This window comes from Octopus bimaculoides, chromosome 27, assembly GCF_046866305.1.
Source record: "Octopus bimaculoides isolate indiv1 chromosome 27, ASM4686630v1, whole genome shotgun sequence".
Classification (NCBI taxonomy): Eukaryota; Metazoa; Mollusca; class Cephalopoda; order Octopoda; family Octopodidae; genus Octopus; species Octopus bimaculoides.
This window is the reverse complement of record NC_142954.1, coordinates 16520752-16541448: the sequence shown is the minus strand read 5'-3', so window position 1 is coordinate 16541448 and position 20697 is coordinate 16520752. Positions and strand designations below refer to the sequence as shown.

The 20697-nt window shown below is 36.9% G+C and overlaps 2 protein-coding genes across 10 annotated transcripts in view; one reads left to right on the top strand and one right to left on the bottom strand.

Annotated features, from left to right (window-relative positions):
• LOC106868913 (DNA excision repair protein ERCC-5) overlaps positions 1-20697 on the top strand; it is a 299999-nt gene that overhangs the window by 242656 nt on the left and 36646 nt on the right. For 3 of the 6 annotated variants that reach the window (XM_089343361.1, XM_089343359.1, XM_089343360.1), the window contains 2 exons: positions 18525-18625; positions 20502-20677. In XM_089343361.1, coding sequence (XP_089199487.1) covers positions 18525-18625; positions 20502-20677 — 277 coding nt within the window. Of the gene's footprint in view, positions 1-16869; positions 17424-17599; positions 17619-18524; positions 18626-20501; positions 20678-20697 lie in introns of those variants that run through there. The other 3 variants (XM_089343364.1, XM_089343363.1, XM_089343362.1) reach the window with 3 other exon arrangements.
• On the bottom strand, positions 4986-16826 carry LOC106868911 (uncharacterized). Of its 4 annotated transcripts, XM_089343368.1 has the most exons (3): positions 16675-16784; positions 15001-15099; positions 4986-5513 (listed from the first exon to the last, which is right to left on the bottom strand). In XM_089343368.1, the coding sequence occupies exon 3, from the start codon at positions 5463-5465 to the stop codon at positions 5070-5072; it is 396 nt and encodes a 131-aa protein (XP_089199494.1). In that variant the 5' UTR covers positions 5466-5513; positions 15001-15099; positions 16675-16784; the 3' UTR covers positions 4986-5069. The 4 variants fall into 4 exon arrangements, with proteins under 4 accessions (XP_089199494.1, XP_014769857.1, XP_052833204.1 ...); XM_014914371.3 differs by lacking the exon at positions 15001-15099 and having other exon boundaries at positions 16675-16826; XM_052977244.2 differs by lacking the exons at positions 15001-15099; positions 16675-16784 and adding an exon at positions 15838-16555.

The window sequence follows — 20697 nt, the reverse complement described above, 5'->3', positions numbered from 1 at the left end:
CTCTGTGTGTGTGTGTGTGTATATATATATATTTATAATGTATGATATATTGATAATATATATATATAACATTCAGTTTATATATATATATATATATATTGTTCATACATACATACACATGTGTGTATATATATATATATATATATATATATATATATATATATATACATAGATTGTTTATATACATATGTGTATCATTTAAACATTGTTTATACATGTATGTGTGTGTGCATGCACACATGCACATACACACACATATATAATGGCAAAAATTGTGATTATTTTTCGCCAATATATAATGCCCATGTCTTGTGTATGATTTTTCCATGGATTCCTTTATCATCCTTTGTGTAATTTTTTACTCGTGTATAAATATGGGTGTGCATGTGTATAGACACACACACACACACATATACATACTTACATACACGCACACACATATGGAGTGAGAGAGAGATACACATATACATACACACATATATGCATGCACACACACATACATACAACACACTTTGACCTCACTTGGACTTTCTAGCCATCACCATCGTTTAAGACATAATGTATCCAGGACTACATTATTGAATGTGTCTCTCCTTTGTCAAGACTGAAGCCAATAAAATGTAATTCAAGGAAAATTTGACTGCTATTTCTAGAAGTTCCCTTGTTTTAGAGAAATTACGAAAACTGAAACAGTATGTAAGTCTGTCAATTGGTCTTTATCTCTTTACACATGGTGGACTTAATCCTAATCCATTTAACATGATTTCTTTTTCTTACCATATTTCTGCAGAAAGACAATGCTTGTTTCAATTAATTTTGAAAATAATGAAGAATTTAATAAAATAATTTAGTCATTATTAAGCTGGTGTTTGGAATATAAATGAACATGAAATTTTGATTGAAGATTCTTAATTTAAATCACTTTATAGTAGGAAGTTTGTATCACACAACCAGGAGCCAGTCTCAGATAGGTTAGTATCAAAAGGGTTAATTGTTTTGTTACCATATTTTTGTTAAGAAGCATTCTACCTTTATTTCAATTGAAGAATTTAGTAAAATAACTTTGTTCTTGTTGCAATGTTTAGAACATAAACTAACTTGAAGTTTTGATGGAACATTTTCTGATCACTTTAAAACATTACGTTTGTATTATAGCACCAAGGATGATCTCAGGTGGGTAGATATTGAGATCCTAAAACCAAAGGTGCCACAGGAAAAACATTGATATGGGTACTAGTGCCACATAAAAAAGCATTGGTGTGGGTGCTGGTGCCACTAAAAAAATATCAGTGATAGTGCCACGTAAAAAGCACCCAGTACACTCTGTAGAGTGGTTGGCATTAGGAAGGGCAGCCAGCTGTAGAAACCAAGCCAAAAAAGACTATGGAACCTGGTGTAGCCCCTGGCCTTGCCTGTCCTGTCAAGCTGTCCAACTCATGCCAGCATGGAAAGCAGACATCAAATGTTGCTGCTGCTGTTGTTGATGATTTTCATTGAAATTCACTGCGTTTGTTTCAGTTAATTTTGAAAATGTAAAAATATTCAGTAAAATGAATTTTTTTTTTAAGCTGGTGTGTGAAATATAAATTAACATACAATCTTGATGGAAGGTCTTAATTTAGACCCTTTTTAAAACAAGGAATTTGTATCATAAAGCCAGGGGTAATCTCAGATGGGTCAATATCAAAAGGATTGATATGAAAAACAGAGTTGAAATTCATCTATGATGCAAAACTTTATGCCATGAGTGAGGCTCAGTACTGGTAGCAGACAACTAAGTTAAACTAAAATGTTCAGATTTTCTTTTTTCTTTTTATTAAGTTTTACCTCATACAGCAACAACAACAACAATAAACGATTTAAACAGGTTCATGAACTGGTAACAACACAACAGGGTGTTTATCTCCTGGTCACTTCTAGTGGAGTTGGAGTCCTCCTGTGTTACGAAACATGTAGAGATAACAAAGTAGATTTGGCATTGGATTATTTGATTGCAAGTAACAAAATCACACCAGTGAGATTCTGATGTAAAACCTCATCTCCACAACAACAACAACAACAAATGTGTTAAACAGATGTCCAAAATGAATAAACAGAACAGTTACATTTTTTTGCATGAATTTCCAAGATGAAGAATTACACTGTGTAACAGATTTTGGGGTTTTTTTTTTTTGTCTTTGGTCATTAAGTGTTATTTCCTATTTGTTTCTATCTAGAAATCAAATGAAATCCCTGCTATTCCTTCAAACTTTGCGATACAAATGCCCTGTTTTAAAGTGAGTTAAATTAAAAACCTTCCATCAAAATTTCATGTTAATTTATGTTTCAAATGCCAGCTTGATAATGACTAAGTTATTTCATTAAATTCTTCATTATTCTCAAAATGAAGTGTAACAGAAGCAGTGTATTTCAACAGAAATATGGTAACATAAAGGGTCGACCTTTCTGATACCAACTCTCTTGAAATTGCCCCTCATTCTATGGTGCAAATTTCTTGTTTTAAAGCGATTTAAATTATTAACCTTCCATGAAAATTTCATGTTAATTCATGTTCCAATTACCAACTTAAGAACAATTTTTCATTACTTCTAAAATTAATTGAAACAAAGGCAGCAGTGTACTTCAACAGGAATACAGTAAACCATTTTGGGACCAACCCACCTGAGACTATCCCTGGTTCTATGACAACAAACTTCCTGTTTTTCAGTGATCTAAATTTAGACTTTCTGTCAAAATCTCATATTAATTTATTTTCCAAATGTCAGCTTAATTTAAACAAAGATATTTTACTAAATTGTTCGTTATTTTCAAAATTAATTGAAACCATGGTAATGCATTTCAAGAGAAATATTGGTTTCAAATTTTGGTACAAGGCCAACAAGTTCAGGGAGGAAATAAGTTGATTACATTGACTCCAGTGTTTCGCTGGTACTTAATCGACCCCAAAGGGATGAAAGGCAAAGTCGACCTCAGCAGAATTTGAACTCAGAACATAAGGACGGATGAAATGCCGCTAAGCATTTTGCCCATCATGCTAAAGATTCTGCCAGCTTGACACCATAATAATAATAATAATAATAATAATAATAATAATAATAATAATAATAATAATAATAATAATAATAATAATAATGATAATGGTTTCAAAATTTGGCACCAGGCCAGCAAGTTTGGACGAGGGGTTAAGTCAATTACATTGACCCCAGAGTTCAACTGATGCATATTTTATCAACCTTGAAAGGATGAAAGGCAAAGTTGACCTCAGTGGAATGTGAACTCAGAACATACAGACAGACAAATTTTGCTGGGCAGGCCAATGATTCTTATTTCTTTATTGTCTACAAGGGGCTAAACATAGAGGGGACAAACAAGGACAGACAAAGGGGTTAAGTCGTTTATATCGACCTCAGTGCGTAACTGGTACTTAATTTATCGACCCTGAAAGGATGAAAGGCAAAGTCAACCTCGACGGAATTTGAACTGAGAACGTAATGGCAGACAAAATACCGCTAAGCATTTCGCCCGGCATGCTAACGATTCTGCCAACTTGCCACTTTATTTCAATACAAATATGGTAGCAAAAAAAGGTTAACCCTTCTTATACCAACCCACATGATATCACCCACATCTACCCACCCTCGTTCTATGACACAAATATTTTGTTTTAAACTAATCCAAATTCCATCAAAATTCCACCTCAATTCATGTTCCAAGCACCAGCTTAATAAGAACAATTCTTCATTATTTTGAAAATTAATTGAAACAAAAGCAGCGTACTTTGACAGAAATATCATAACAAAAGGAATATCAAAGAATTTGGTTCAAAATTCTGAGTGTATCATTAAATATACTAGGTAACAGTTCTATCTGACAAGTTTATGTTCATACCTGTGAAAGTGAAGAACTCTGGTGTTCTTTGCCCCCAGACCATATCCCTGCTTGCTGCTATCAGGGCACAGAGATGGCTGTCTGCAAGTGCAAGCTTCATTAATCAGAGTGGCTGTTCCAGCACATCTCCCTCACAATCCTCCAGGGTAATGCTTTTACCATTTTGTCAGCTGGGACCACAAGACACTCAAACTTACAGGAAATTCTATGTTCCACTCTTTAATGTAAAATTACTCTATATGTGTATGTATATGTATATGTGTTGTGTGTGTGTGTGTGTGTGTGTATGGCTCTTGTGCCGGTAGCATGTAAAAAGCACCATTCAAGCATAGTCGATGCCAGTACTACCTGACTGCCCCACCTCTTGTGCCAGTGGCACGTAGAAAACACCAACTACACTCTCGGCATGGTTGGCATTAGGAAGTGCATCCAGCTGTAGAAACATTGCCAGATCAGATTGGAGCCTGGTATGGCCTCCTGGCTTGCCAGCCCTCAGTCAAACCATCCAACCTATGTCAGCATGGAAAGTGGACGTTAAATGATGATGATGATGATAGATATAGGCATAGCTGTGTGGTTGCTTCCCAACCAACCAACCATATTGTTCTGGGTTCAGTCCCACTGTGTAGCACCATAGGCAAGTGTCTTCTACTATAGCCTTGAGCCGACCAAAGCTGTGGGGAGTGGATTTCGTAAACGGAAACTGAAAGAATCCTGTTGTATATATATATGTGTGTGTGTGTGCCTTGACAATTGGTGTTGGTGTGCTTATGAGCCCTTAACTTAGCAGTTTGACAAAGAGATTAACAGAGTAAGTACCAGGCTTAATTAAAGAAGTACTGGGGTTGATTAGGCAGTGCTCCAACATGACCACAGTAAAAGAACTGAAACAAGTAAAAGATAAAAGATATACGTGTGTGTGTGTGTGTGTATGTGTGTATGAGTATGTATCTATTTAACTACTGTTCTGCTGTGGTTGCTAGCTGTTCCTGCTACCAACACCAGACATTCTATTATAATAATGACAGACACCTGAAGAATGTCAAAGCATAGAATGACCAAAACACCTGAGGCTATAAGAACCAAAATAAGGAAACTAACAGGAACATATCAGCATTTAATAAAAACAAATACAACAAAAAAAAACTTAGAAGAATCATCTCTTGCAACACTTTAAACATTTAACGATCAAGAAACGCTCTCATAGCTTGGATTGGATCTTTACATGGTCCATTGACAGCTGGGGTAGAACTATTGGGAGGGTCCCGGTTATTGTCCAAGAAAGTCCTCAAACGGAGAAGGGGTTCTTCAAATCTCTGCAAGTCAGTTTCCAGTGACAGGGGTTGATGGTATTCAGCATTTACTTCTCCCAATATCCGTTCTACAGACTTTTTTGTCTCAGCAATTTCTTCATCATATGGCAGCATGCAAGAAAGAAAGTCCATGTTTTCCAAAGAGTTACCATCGTCGTCGTGGACGTCGTTCAAACTGCTCTGCGATGCCTTGCGCAAAGTAACACCACTGCTGTGATGTTCGGCCCCACCAATGCCTTGCTTGTCCAGACCGCATTTCTTCATGACTTGTTGGTAACGTAGCCGATGTCTTCTTTACCAAACAACAATTATCTGGAATTATAATTAGAAAAGAAAAATTAGTGAAAGAGGAAGAGGTTGGAGGGGGGGGGGGATATGGTAAACAAGTAAACAACAAAAATAAAAACAAATCACAAAAAAATAGGGACGGCTGTGTGGTCAAGAAGCTTTGTTCCCAACCATATGGTTTTGGGTTCAGTCCCACTGTATGGCACCTTGGGCAAGTGTCTTCTATTATAGCCCTGAGGTAACCAAAAACTTGTGAGTGGATTTGGTAGATGGAAACTGTGTGGAAGCTCATTCTATATCTTTTATCATTGAACTGTGGCCACGCTGGGGCGGTACCTTGAGGAATTTTTTGTCAAACTTAGCCATCCCAGCACTTATTTTTTTTTAAAGTCTGGTACTTATTCTATTAGTCCCTTTTGCCAAACTGCTAAGTTGTGGGGATTATAGCAGTGGTGAGAGACAAGCACAGACACAAATATATTGTTTTATTCTTTTACTTGTTTCAGTCACTTGATGGTGGCCATGCTGGGGCACCACCTTGAAGGGTTTTAGTGGAACAAATCAACCTCAAGACTTATTTTTTTAAGCCTGGTACTTATTTTATCAGGCTCTTTTTCTGAACTGCTAAGTTATGGGGGATGTAAACACACCAACAGTGGTTGTCAAGCGGTGATGGGGGTGGGAACAAACACAGACACACACATGTATATATATCATCATCATCATCACCATCATTTAACATCTGCCTTCCATACTGGCAAGGATATATATATATATAGGTGCAAGAGTGGCTGTGTGGTAAGTAGCTTGCTTGCCAACCACATGGTTCCGGGTTCAGTCCCACTGCGTGGCATCTCGGGCAAGTGTCTTCTACTATAGCCTCGGGCCGACCAAAGCCTTGTGAGTAGATTTGGTAGACGGAAACTGAAAGAAGCCCGTCGTATATATGTATATATATATGTGTGTGTATATGTTTGTGTGTTTGTGTTTGTCCCCCCAGCATTGCTTGACAACTGATGCTGGTGTGTTTACGTCCCCGTAAATTAGCGTTTCGGCAAAAGAGACCAAAAGAATAAGTACTAGGCTTACAAAGAATAAGTCCTGGGGTTGATTTCTTCGACTAAAGGCAGTGCTCCAGCACGGCCACAGTCAAATGACTGAAACAAGTAAAAAAGTATAACACAATTTATTTATTTCTTCCAAATAGTCGGCAGGATCCATCATCATCCCCATTTAAGGTCCACATTGTTCATGCTTCCATGGGTCAAACAATGTTTATTTAGGCAGCTTTGCAACAGCCAGATGCCTTTCCTGCTGCCAACCTTCACTTGTTTCCAAAGCAACATAACAATTTCCTAAAACCAGACATTGTTTTGTCATGGAAGACTAGAAACAAACAACACCTCTTGTGTGATGGTGATGCTCATTTACAACTATAACATGATGTCAAGACAAGAAGACACACATACAACACACACACGTTTTATACAATGGGCTTTAATCAGTTTCCTTTTACCAATTCCACACACAAGACTTTGGACAGCCCAGGACTATAATAAACGACACTTGCCGAAGGTGCCATGCAATGGGACTAAACCCAAAACCACATGGTTAGGGAAGTGAATTATAATCCAAGGCAGAACATCTCTGAATAAAGAACTAAATGGATGGTCATGACTGGAACAATAACTTTCGCTCAAAGGTCCATTACAGGGTTAAACAGCAACAACTGGAAGTTTTATAGTAGTTGGCAGAGCTAGCTGCCTCTCCAGGGGGTTTATTTACCACTTCTCACAGCTCGTTAATCTCATAAATAATTAAACTGAAAGCAAACTAATTTTTGTTCATATTGCATGTGTGTGTGTGCGCACATGTGTATGTGTATAAGTTTGTATGTGTGTGTGTATATATGTGTGTGTGTGTATATATATATATACGGAAAAATTTGGATAAGTACTGTTTTCACTTTGCTAAAGATTTTCTACTATTTGAAAATAATATGTATTCTTGTTTTTATACTATTCATTTGGTTCTTTATAGATTATTTTAATAGATAACTTATTTAACACTATATTATTTAGGAGTTATAGTTTCATTTCAACATAATATTAGAACTTCGATTGGAATAGTGTTGATATATTTTCGATTATTTTTGATTAATATTATTTGATTAATTATTAATCTTTATAGTTTATAATATCGTTAAAGTTTTTTTTTAAATCAAAACTTTGTATATATATATAAAGTTTAACCTTTTATTCTTAATAATTTTTTCTTTCCTAATTTTTTCATTCATAATTTTTTCCATTCATAATTTTTTCATTCATATTTTTTATTATTACGTTTGTAGAAATAAATAATCTTGTATTTTTCTATTATTCAATTGATCTTTAATCATAATTAAATAAACGTCTTTAGCTTTAAATAGTATAGCTTTAACTATTACACCGGTTAAATATGTACTAATTTTATCTTCATTATTATTTTAAACTTAAACTTCGTTCAACTTGTATTTAAAACAATGATAATTTAAAACAATGATAATTTAGGTAAGATGTTTTTTGTATATAATATACATGTTATTATTATGGATGAAGGGATGATTATTGAATGGTTATTATTTTGATATTATGATATTTTTTAAATAATTTTTCTATCTTTATATAATAAGTATATCATATTAATTCATTTGGTACTTATTGTTGGTTGAGATATATATCTAATTATTGTTCTACTTACGATCTGACGAGTAGCTATATTTTTGAATAGAACTTATTTTAGATAATTTCAATTGATTTTAATCGATTTAAATTTCTTTTCTATTTGAAAATTGGTTATGAAACACGTGTAATCTTTTTATTATATTTATCTTATGATATTTACTTTACTTTATATTATACTCATTTATTGTGCTTTTAATTATTAATTTTTCTATATGTGATAGTGGATTTTCATCGATGAGTTCTTGAAAATTGGTTATTTTCCCTAAAACTATATATATATATATATATATATATATACACACACACACATATATACATACACACACACTATATATCTGTCCAGCTCATGCCAGTATGAAAAACAGACATTGAATGATGATATACATATAATATATATATATATATATATACACACACATATATTTATAAATAAATACATATATATACATGTATATATAAACACATATATTTATAAATATATATATATATATAAATACGCACACACACACATATATTTATATGTGTGTGTATTTCTAGTTGTGAGATATAATTTATTTGACATTCCAATTGGTAATGAAAATACCTGCTCTACTACCACCACCACCACCACTACCAATACCACTATCATAACTACTACTACTATTTCTATTGCCACCACTCATTGACAATGGGGGGGGGGGGTTCTGTGATAGTACTGTTACACCCTTATTACTATCACCACCACCACCACTACTACCATCATAACCAAGTCAACAACATCATCTATGTGGTTATTCAACCAGCTAGAAATAGAAGCCACTTGACCTCAGATGACATCTTAAGAAGGTACATTAGATAATGTGGTCTTCGCTCTACACAGAAGGGATGGTCATACCTGGAATACCTTTGATCATTGACCTCCTTCATCAGGCTTGACCTGGGGCTGAACAACAACAACTACAGCCATCACCAATGAATGAGGGACTTTTTATGTGGTCAGTCAATGTGTTAGAAATAGCAGCTAAGTCTTCTTCATATCACATACTGCACTGTCTTAAAATAGATGTTAGAATAAATATATGGTCCTGTGTTGCTTTGACATGGGAATAAGACAGGATGGTCACAGCTGGAAGGCCTTTGACATATGGGTGTTTGATTAGCGCCTGTCTTGGATTAGTCAAGAAAAAAAACCACTACCACCATCACCACCACCACCATCAATAACCATTGCGATCTATACCGCCACCACTATCATCATCAGCAGCAGTAGCACCACTACTACAACCACCGCCACCATCAGCGCAACCACAACCATCACCATCGCCCACACCACCAGCACTACAACCAACACCACCACCATCACCATCACCAACATTACCAGCACCACCACCACCACCACCACTACCATCACCATAGTTACCAACAGGATCATTATCACTAGAACCACCATCACCACCCTCACCCTCACCACTATCCCACCACCACATCCACCACCAGCACCACCACGACCATCACCCCCTCCTCACCACTACCACCAGCAGGACCCTCATCCCTACTACCACTACCACCACCTACACAACCACCACCACCTATTCCAACACTGGTAACCTTGGAAATCAAATAAAATAAATACACCAAAAAAGCCCTGAAATCTCTGAAAAATGCTTTGGAGTAGCAGCATCAGTGTGTGATGGAGAAAGCTGTTGCAGAAAGTCAGGTGGTTAGAACTGGTTCACATTTCTTAAATACCTTTCTCAAGAATTCAAAGTGTCCAACAGAATTTACATAGCATAGCTAGGTTTCTTGGGGTTAGAGAGAGAGGATGAGGAGGTAGGAGGAGGAGGAGGAGGAGGGGAGTAACAACAGCAGGTTGCAGACTTTTCTTTCTTTCTTTCTTTCTTTAAATTTTTCTGGTTGATTTTTGTAATTGTTGTGGTTTCTTGCTTTAAAAAAAATCTAATTTAAACCAGATATTAAAAAAAAAAAGACTTGGAAATGAAAAATCACTTGTAGCAAAAAAATTTATATTATCATTATTATCATTGTTATTATTATTATTATTATTATCATTATTACTATTATTGAGTGAGAGAGCATGCCATCAAAGTGACACTGAAGTACAAATATAGGAAGCCCATTATACCCATCATGACTACCCGTCTGATAAGGGTACACCAGGCACATGCATCACAACCATATGTGCGTGACGTGGTGATCTCGTATCAAGATAAACAGCGCATGACCTCGAAGGTGGGGTCCAGTTAGAATTTTCTTCGGGTCAAGTAGTTCATCCCGCTCAAAAGGTCCCTGAATAAGGTTCGTTTAAGGATGTTGAGCAAAACACCCACGCTTCCAAAGGTGAATTATTCAAACCCCAAAGAATTCCTCTCAACACAACGACGACGTTCATGGCAAGGAACAAAGGCAGTATATTTCAACATAAATATGGTAACAAAAGGGTTAAAATGGTCTGGCTTCCATGCCGGTGGCACGTAAACAGCACCAGCGTGATCGTTACCAACGTCGCCTTCCTGGCACTTGTGCCAGTGGCACGTGAAAAGAAATTCGAGCGAGATCGTTGCCAGTGCTGCCGAACTGGCTCCTGTGCTGGTGGCACATAAAATACACCATTTCGAGTGTAGCCGTCACCAGTACCCGCCTGACTGGCCCTCGTGCCGGTGACACGTAAAAGCACCCACTACACTCTCTGAGTGGTTGGCGTTAGGAAGGGCATCCAGCTGTAGAAACTCAGCCAAATCAGATTGGAGCCTGGTGTCGCCTCCTGGTCCACCAGTCCTCAGTCAAATCATCCAACCCATGCTAGCATGGAAAGCGGACGTTAAACGATGATGATGATGATGACGTGGATATGATGCTCCCCCACTACTTCTGCTCCTGATCAGTGATGCACATATCGTCAGCCACCAAGGGACATGCTCAACTGGTTAAGGTCAAACAACTGACAAGCAAATCTCTGGTATTGAGCAGAATATTTGCTGTAGCCCATCTTTTTATACTAAGACAAAATATGTACATGATAACACTTCCAATCAATTAAGATCAGAAGCCATGAGAGCCACTGCCTGGTACTATCATTATTATCATTATTATTATTATTATTATTATTATTATGCTCAAATTCCAATGGGGTTGACTTTACCTTTCAGGGTTGATAAAATAAGTACCAGCGAGACACTGGGGTCGACGTAATCGACTATCCCCCTTTCCCCAAATTTCAGGCCTTGTGCCTTTAGTAGAAAGAATCATTATTATTATTATTATTATTATCAAGGTGTCAAGCTGGCAGAATCGTTAGCATACTGGGCAAAATGCTTGCAGTATTTCGTCCGTCTTCACATTCTGAGTTCACATTCCACCAAGGTTGACTTTGCCTTTTATCGTTTCGGGGTCGATAAAGTACCAGCTGAGTACAGGGGTTTCAATTCCTACACCAAGCGGTGCATTGTGTTCTTGAGCAAAATACTTCATCTTGCATTGCTCTGAAATCATGTCAACACCTAATTATTCGAAAGTTAGAAAAAACGATGTAAAGTGCATTGTGATCAGCAATGTATAACAACATCTGATAGTCTGGTTGATGCCATGAATATTATTATTATTAATAATACAGGTAATAATAATATTGATATCTTTTATTTTTTTTACTTGTTTCAGTCATTAGATTGTGGCCATGCTGGGGCACCACCTTAATATCATTAATATTATAACATCAATATTACCAATATCGATATTATTAATATTATTGTTGTTAATATGGAAGCAAGCTGACAGAATCATTACCGTGCCAGGCAAAATGCTTAGCAGAATTTCATCCATCTGTTCTGAGTTCAAATTCTACCAAGGTTGACTTTGCCTTTCATTCTTTCAGGGTCAATAAAATAAGTACCAGTTGAATATTGGGTTGATGTAATCAACTTACACCACCTCCCCTGAAATTGCTGGCCTTGTGCCAAAATTTAAAACCAATATTATTATTATTATCATCAATATTAGGTGAGCAGGCCAACATTCTTTCCCCTGATCAGAAAGCCAATCCATCAGAGGAGCGGCCCCTTTACAGGTGAGTGGACTGGAGCAACATGAAATGAAGTGTTTTGCATAAGAACACAACAAGCAGCCACTCTGAGAATTGAAACCATGATCTCATGATTGTGAATGCAACACCCCTAACCACTAGGCCACAAACCTTTACAATAATAATAGTATAATATTACCAATATTATAATTCATAATATGTTACATTGCCACAAGGCCACTAATTTCAAAAATTTGCAGAGCTAACCCCAGCAAATCATTTAGTCTGGCGCTCCACCAATTAATTACCTTCCTGAAGATGCAAGTTGTTGTTGTTCTTGTTGTATAGCACTAGGGTATGCATACATTACATGCAAATGTAGACATAATCTTCATCGTCACCCTTTAAACTTCTCCTTTTTCCATGCTTGCATGAGTCAGATGGATTTCATTGAAGCAGATTTATTCAGCTGAACGCTTTTCCTGTCACCAACCCTCACCTGTTTCCAAGCAATATTTTCCCAATGGCTGGATATGTTTTGAAAGAATGCTGAAAATAAAGAACACAGCTTCCATGATAGTGACACTCATTTACAGGCATCACAGAACGTCAAGACAAGGAGACATAACTCCGTCACTGACAAACCCATCTATGCTCCTACATGCACGAATATACGATTAGCTCTCATTTGAGTTGGCTTTCAGTCCACTCAAATGACTTTGTTTGGCATGGGATATAGTAGAAGATACCTGCAGTGGAACTAAATCTAAAACATCTGTGCTTGGTAAGTGAATTTCACCATATGCCCATGCATACCTATGATATATATATATATATAGATATATATACTGTTGTGTCTGGGGAGGTTCATTTTCTTATTGTGCCTTATAATTTAACACACTCATCGGTAAAATTTCCACTTATTCCTTATTTTTATTTTCCTAAAATTTTCCTTGCATCTTGCAACCTTTTCAATAGTCTTGACTCTGTCTGTTATTTCAAGACTTATTTTAAGGCACAAAAAGAAAATGAATCTCCCCAGCCACAACAGAATATGCTTCAACACAAGAACACACATAAAAAATCTCACAAACCAAATCCAAAAACGAAATATATATATATATATATATATATATATATATATATATATATATATATAAGAGGGTTGACCACCAAGTAGACATCCATTTTGCTAGAAGACCACCTATGGTCTTATATGAATGTAATATAATTTTCTGAATCTTCAGAGTTATCAATTTGCTAGGCCACTGGTTTTAAATTGATATTAATCAAATTAATTAAAAGCACCCACTACACTCTGAGAGAGTAGTGGGTGCTTTTACGTGCCACCGGCACGAGGGCCAGTTAGGTGGTACTGGCAACAGCCACACTCAAATGGTGTTTTTTATGTGCCACCTGCACAGGAGCCAGTCCAGCGGCACTGGCAATGACTTCACTCGAATGTTGTTTTTCACTTGCCACCGGCACAAGTGCCAGTGAGGCGACGCTGGTAACGATCACACTCGAATGGTGCTTTTTACATGCCACCGGCATGGGAGCCAGTCAGCGGCCCCGGCAATGATGAACAAATCTCCATAGTCTTTATAATTATTATATAATTATTACAGGGGATACAGGCATCGGCCATGTTTGGATGGTGCTTTTTATGTGCCACTGGCATGGGAGCCAGTCAGGCGGACTTGGCATTGACCATATTCAGATGGTGCTTTTTACGTGCCACCAGCACTGGCCACAGCTACAATATTGGTTTTACTTGACTTAACAGGTCTTTTCAAGCATATTATATTGCCCGACACATCAGGGGTACTCTTAACTGGACTGGACATGAATGGCTGATATCTCACTTTAGTTGCTGGGTCTTCTCAATCACAGCATATTTCCAAATGTCTTGGTTTCCTGTCATTGCCTCTGTGAGGCAATCTATCTATCTATCTATCTATCATCATCATCATCATTATTTAACGTCCGCTTTCCATGCTGGCATGGGTTGGACGGTTTGACTGCACCAGGCTCAATCTGATCTGGCAAAGTTTCTACAGCTGGATGCCCTTCCTAACGCCAACCTCTCCGAGAGTGTAGTGGGTGCTTTTACGTGACACCGGCACAAGGGCCAGTCAGGCAGTTCTGGCAACAACCACATTCAAAAGGTCTTTTTTTACATGGCAATGACCACGCTCGAACGTTGTTTTACACGTGCCACCGGCACATGTGCCAGTAGGGCAACTCTGGCAACGATCACGCTCGAATGGTGCTTTTCACGTGCCACCGGCATGGGAGCCAATCCGTGGCCCTGGCAACGATCACGCTCAAATGTGCTTTTAGCATTCCACTGGTACGAGTGCCAATCAGGCGGTACTGTTATCAGCCATATGTTTTTTGAAAGGTTAAATGTGAATTTGCCCTTTAATTGGAGTAGTTTCTAAAAGATTTCAAACATTTTTTCTTCATACTTTACTTTGAATTAGTGTAGATATGAAAATTTATACAAGTGTATAAAATATATGATTTAACTTATTAAACAAAGTTTCACAAATTCAATCATATTTTACTTAAATGCAGGAGATTAGATGTTAACATGGATGATAATTTTTTTTTATTTATGTAGCTATACAATCGTTTCATACAGAAAGACAATAAATTCATTTTAAGAATCTGAGTTGCCAAAAATAAGAAAAAAACAAAACTCTTTGTTTTAAATAGACATGATTCCAAAACCAATAACACATCACAAAAATGAGTAAGAACACCTTACCTGTGTAATCCTAACGTCTCTTTAGCTTTTTTCTTATTTCTGGTTACCTGCGGTTCTTAAAACGAATTTACTGTCTTTCTGTATGAAACGATTTTATAGCTATTTGAATAAAAATAAAAATTATCATCCATATTAACATTTAATCTCCTCCATTTATGTAAAATATGATTGAATTTGTTGAACTTTGTTTTAATAAGTTAAATCATATACTTACTATACCTCTGTGTGTGTGTGTGTGAAATGGACTTTTTTCAGTTTCCTTCAACCCAAGTCACTCTCAAGGCTTTGGTGGGTCCAGGGTTATGATAGAAGACACTTACCAGGGTGTTGCATTGTGGAACTGAATCCAAGTCCATATGGTTGGGAAGCAAGCATCTTAACCATGCAACCATGCTTATATTTAATGTTGACGTTTCAACATTGTTGGTTTGTTTACGTCCCTTTAACTTAGCGGTTTGGCAACAGAGATCGATAGAATAAATACTAGGTTTTTTTTTTTTTTTAAAAAAAGGAAGAATTAGGGTCGATTTGTTCGACTAAACTCTTTAAAGCTGTGCCCCAGTATGGCCGCAGTCCAATGACTGAAACAAAGAAATGAAAAATAAACGATTCTCGAAACATATCTGTGTTTGGTACTACAAAAGCAGCGCGGACCCGAACGCGCAGTCGCGCGTCCGCGCTAGCTAGTCTTGAGTGGTCGATCCTAACCCTATCCCTAACCCTATCCCTAACCCGCGTGTGCAAATGAATACGTGTTTAGGGTTAGGATCGACCACTCACGACTAGCTAGCGCGGACGCACGACTGAGCGTTCGGGTCCGCGCTGCTTTAGTAGTACCTGTGTGTTTTTCATTCCAAATATTTTCAGAATATTTCAGGCAGAAACAAGTCGAGGCAAAGGCATCAGTTTAGCTGCTACTTCTAACAGGTCGAATGAGATAAGAGCCTGGTGTACCATCAGTTGGTCAGATGAGACAGTGAAACGCTTCCGGGAAGGATGTTTCGTTTCTCATTGAATTAATGAAACGAACCCTTCTATTTATTTATTTTTAACGACAAAACACAAAATTTAATTTTATGTATGTATGACTTTTCGAAATGTTAATATAAAATGTTGTAGAAACGCGTCAGTGACCAGGTCGCAATTGGTACGACGAACATTTTTACCCCAAATAATAAAAATTTAAGTGGAGTTAACAGTTTTCCTATGATTTTGAATGATTAATATGCGTTTCCTATGTTATAATTGTTTTAGTTGCTACACAGTCTCAGATAAAATCACTTACTTCCCAAACAAGTGCATCTCCGAAACGTTACTTTTATTTTTCCGAATTAATTTGTACCTAAAATCGAAGATTGCTCCACAAGCCGATCTGTTATCTTATTTCAAAATAGAATAATTTCTAACGAAAATTACTCGATAAGCTGTTAGTTAAGACATTCGTCTTCTTTCTGGTCGGTCTTTCGAATCAGAATAAACGGTAGATGTCCGAAATATCAGCACCACCCCCAAAACAATTGCATCGAAGCTAAACCAAACTTTCAATGATCAACAGAATTTAACGCAAGAAAAACCTGAAACATTTATGTAATTTAATTATTTCACAAAACAGCGACGTTAATGAATAAAACCGGGTAACATGTTGAAAGTAATAATAATAATATTAATACTTACAGACTGTTTAATATGAATGGGAATTTTTTGTGTGTGTAAGGAAGCGGTCGACAGACAAACAAGGTGGTTGTGTGTGTGAAATAGAATTAAGGAAACAAATTGAATCAAGGGGAATAACTCTAACTACTCCGAACCGACGAGAGACTCACTCGTGCGGGGAGAAGTGAGATTGGCAGTGACAAAAGAACCAGGAAGTTATCAGGTGGCCATGAGGTGTGCTAAAAATAACAGCTAAATCGCCCTTTAATCACACACATACACATTTCTTTTTGCGTAATGGTATGAATTCTTGTGTATAGAACATGAATTCGCAAGCAGTTTCTAAATATTCCGAAATATAAAAGAGTTATGAAGGGTTATATGAGGGGCTTAAACCAGAATTCTCTTTACATCCTAAACTCAAACGTCACCGGAGATCACTTTGCCTTCGTCTTTCTGCAACTAATAAAGTCGATATTTTTATTTATTTTACATTTTGTTTTATATCATATATCTGTGAACAACATCGTCATTGGTTACACATTTCCAAAAGTGATATATAACTGGTTCGCTGGTTTCTAACGGTCGCAGTGAGAAAGCATATGTCCGCAGTGCCTCGCTTTTGTGGAAATAAATACAAAGAGGGATTTTAAGTAAACAACACCGGTTTTACATGAAGCTTTACATTAATTGGAAGTGGAAATCTTCTGATAATAGAAAATACAAACGTGCAATAATTGCAAACAAGAGACTTTACTCTAATGTCAGCTGTGAGTGTTTATATTATTTATAATATAATATAATATAATATGGTTTATATATTATGTATCAGCTTGTTGCATATGCAGGGCTCACGTTCAGATGTACTAAATTTGTCAGAAAAGATTAAAAGAGAAGGCACGCGTCCACATGTTTCCCCCTCAGCTTTGTTGCGTGATGATAGCTTCCAGTAAAATGGATATTTTGTAATGAATTTTTCTACAAATACGCTTCAGATGGTGTAGATTCCAATCATATTGGAATATGTGGTGAAGTCATTTTCGGAGGGTGGCGGTGGGGTTTCAGAAAATTCACACGAGTCGGTTTTCTTTACTCGTAACTTTCAGAAAAATGGCTTATTTTTTAATGAAATTTTCTATAAATGCCTTTCACACTGTGTAGATTACCATTATATCGGAATTTAGTATATATATATATAAAAAAAAAAAAATTGTGGTGGATTCGTATACGTACTGATAAACATCACATATATCTATAAAAGGAAAATTGAAATTTCGAAAGTTATGACGAAGCAAAGCCGGCTCATGTGAATTTTCTGAAACTCTTTTTCCTTCTCACAGAAAAATTACTTTGGTGGACATTGGAATTAGACACTGAGGGAAAATGGCTGTAACTTTGAAAGCATATTTATGATATCATAAGGTGTCATGTCAAAAGCGTTGGTTTGGAAACCAAGCCGTAACAGAACTTTGTCAGTTTCTTATTTCTTTACTGCCCACAAGGGGCTACACACAGAGGGGACAAATGGATTAAGTCGATTATATCAACCCCAGTGCGTAACTGGTACTTATTTAATCGACCCCGAAAGGATGAAAGGCAAAGTCAACCTCGGCAGAATTTGAACTCAGAACGTAGCAGCAGACGAAATACCTCTAAGCATTTCGCCCGGCGTGCTAACATTTCTTGCAGCTTGCCGCCTTTGTCAGTTTCTGTCAAGCTGTCCATCCCATGCCAGCATGAAAAACAGATGCTAAATGTTGATGATGATGATAACATTTTTTATAATTTAACTTTATCAAATTTTTTGCTGATTATACAAAATAATGAAATGAATATTAATTTTCAAATGGAAAATATTTTATTACTTTCAGATTTATTCTACCAATGGGAGTTCACGGCCTTTGGTCTCTGCTTCAACCTGTTGGGAAGCCAATTCGACTGGAAGCACTCGAGGGCAAAATTCTTGCCATTGGTATCCTTCCCACTCATTCTTTGTTTCCTGTTTTTGTGCTTTTTGTTTGTTTGTTTTTTTTTGTAGTGTCACATCAACCGCATATTTCCAATGGACCAATAACACTGTATAACACAATTTTTGCCTTTGAGTAGCAACTGTTATTTCCTATTTGCTTACTCCTAGAAAGTGTGAAAAATGGCTAATATTTCCTTCCAAGTTTGTTTTCCTTACGTTTATTCAAACCCCAAAGAATCCCTCTCAACTCATGGCTATGATGCTCCCCAACTACTCCTGCTCATGATCAGAGATGCACATATTGTCAGCCACCAAGGGACATGCTCAACTGGTTAAGGTCAAACAACTGACAAGCAAATCTGAGATAATGAGCAGAATATTTGCTATAACGATATTTCTGTTTCAGCAACTCAGCTCTGGATCTGTGTGAAATGTAATGGAGTATAGGTCATTTTCGAAACATTGATATCCAGGTCAGAAAAGCAAAGTTTGAAGGGAATGGTAGTGATTTCCTTTGATTTCTAGATAGAAGCAGATAGGAAATAACACTTATTGACCAAAGACAAAAAAGTATAAAAATTAGAATTATGTTACACAATGGTTTTTTGAGAGTGACAAGGGAGTCTCTGCAACTCTGCACAGAACAAATATTAAAATATTACAAATTCTTTCATCAAACACCATTGCTCTCTCCCCCTCTGTTTGTGTGTGTGTGTGTATATATATATATATATTTTTTTTTATATCCACTTTTCCATGCTTGCATGGATCAGACAGAATTTGTTAAGGCAAACTTTCTATAACTGGATGCACTTCCTGTCATCAACCATCTGTTTCCAAGAAAGGTAATGTTTCCCATGGTCAGACATGACTTTCATGGAAAACTGGAAACAAACAAAAACACTTGTGTGATGGTGACGCTCATTTACAACCATCACCAAAGAGGCATACACACACACACACACACACACACACACATGTGTGTGTGTGTGCTACATCTCTGGAAAAACCATTAATATTATGAAAAATTTGAAATCGTTTATTATTATTATTGAAATGTTTTATTCACAGATTTCAGAACACTTTGAATTTTTCAAATGTCTTAATATTTAACCAAGATATACCATTTTTCTCATGTAACCAGAAAAGTGGCCTTTCTGAGAAAACAGTATCTGAAGTCCAGACACAGTTGAGAACTGAAAACTTTTCACAACTTTAACCTTGTCTCATTCATAAAATTAGTAGGACTCTTGCTATTCAAACTATAGTCATTTACTACAGATTGTATGTAAAAACATCCAGTTTTGACTTTGAACCCATTGTTCTCAGTTGTTCATTTATTGACATCCAATGGGTGTTTTCCCTTGAATCATCGCATACGTGGTAAATAATCCTTTCTACTAAAGGCGCAAGGCCTGAAATTTTGTAGTAGGGGACTAGTCGAATACATTGACCCCAATGTTTCACTGGTACTTAATTTATCAACCCTGAAAGGATGAAAGGCATAGCCAACCATGGCAGAATTTGAACTCAAAATGCAGGTGACACGTAAAAGCACCTACTACACTCTCTGAGTGGTTGGCGTTAGGAAGGGCATCCAGCTGTAGAAACTCTGCCAAATTTAGATTGGAGCCTGGTGTTGCCATCCGGTTTCACCAGTACTCAGTCAAGTCGTCCAACCCATGCTAGCATGGAAAGCGGACGTTAAACGATGATGATGATGATGAATGTAACCCTAACCCGGCATGCTAATGATTCTGCCAGCTTACAGCCTTATATGTGGTAAATAATGACAGTGAAGGTTATTAATGCGATAATGATGGTGATAGCCATACCGTTTCGTCTGTATTATTGTTTCCTTAACATTTTTTTACTCCAGATGTCAGTCTCTGGCTTCACCAAGCTGCGAAAGGAATGAGGGATCGTTCTGGAAATCCCATCCCCAACGCCCACCTTATCGTACTGTTCAACCGTGTCTGCAAGCTGCTTTACTACCGTATCAAACCAATATTCGTATTCGATGGTGGTGTACCAGTGTTGAAATGGCAAACTTTAGTAAGTGGAATTCTGTTTTC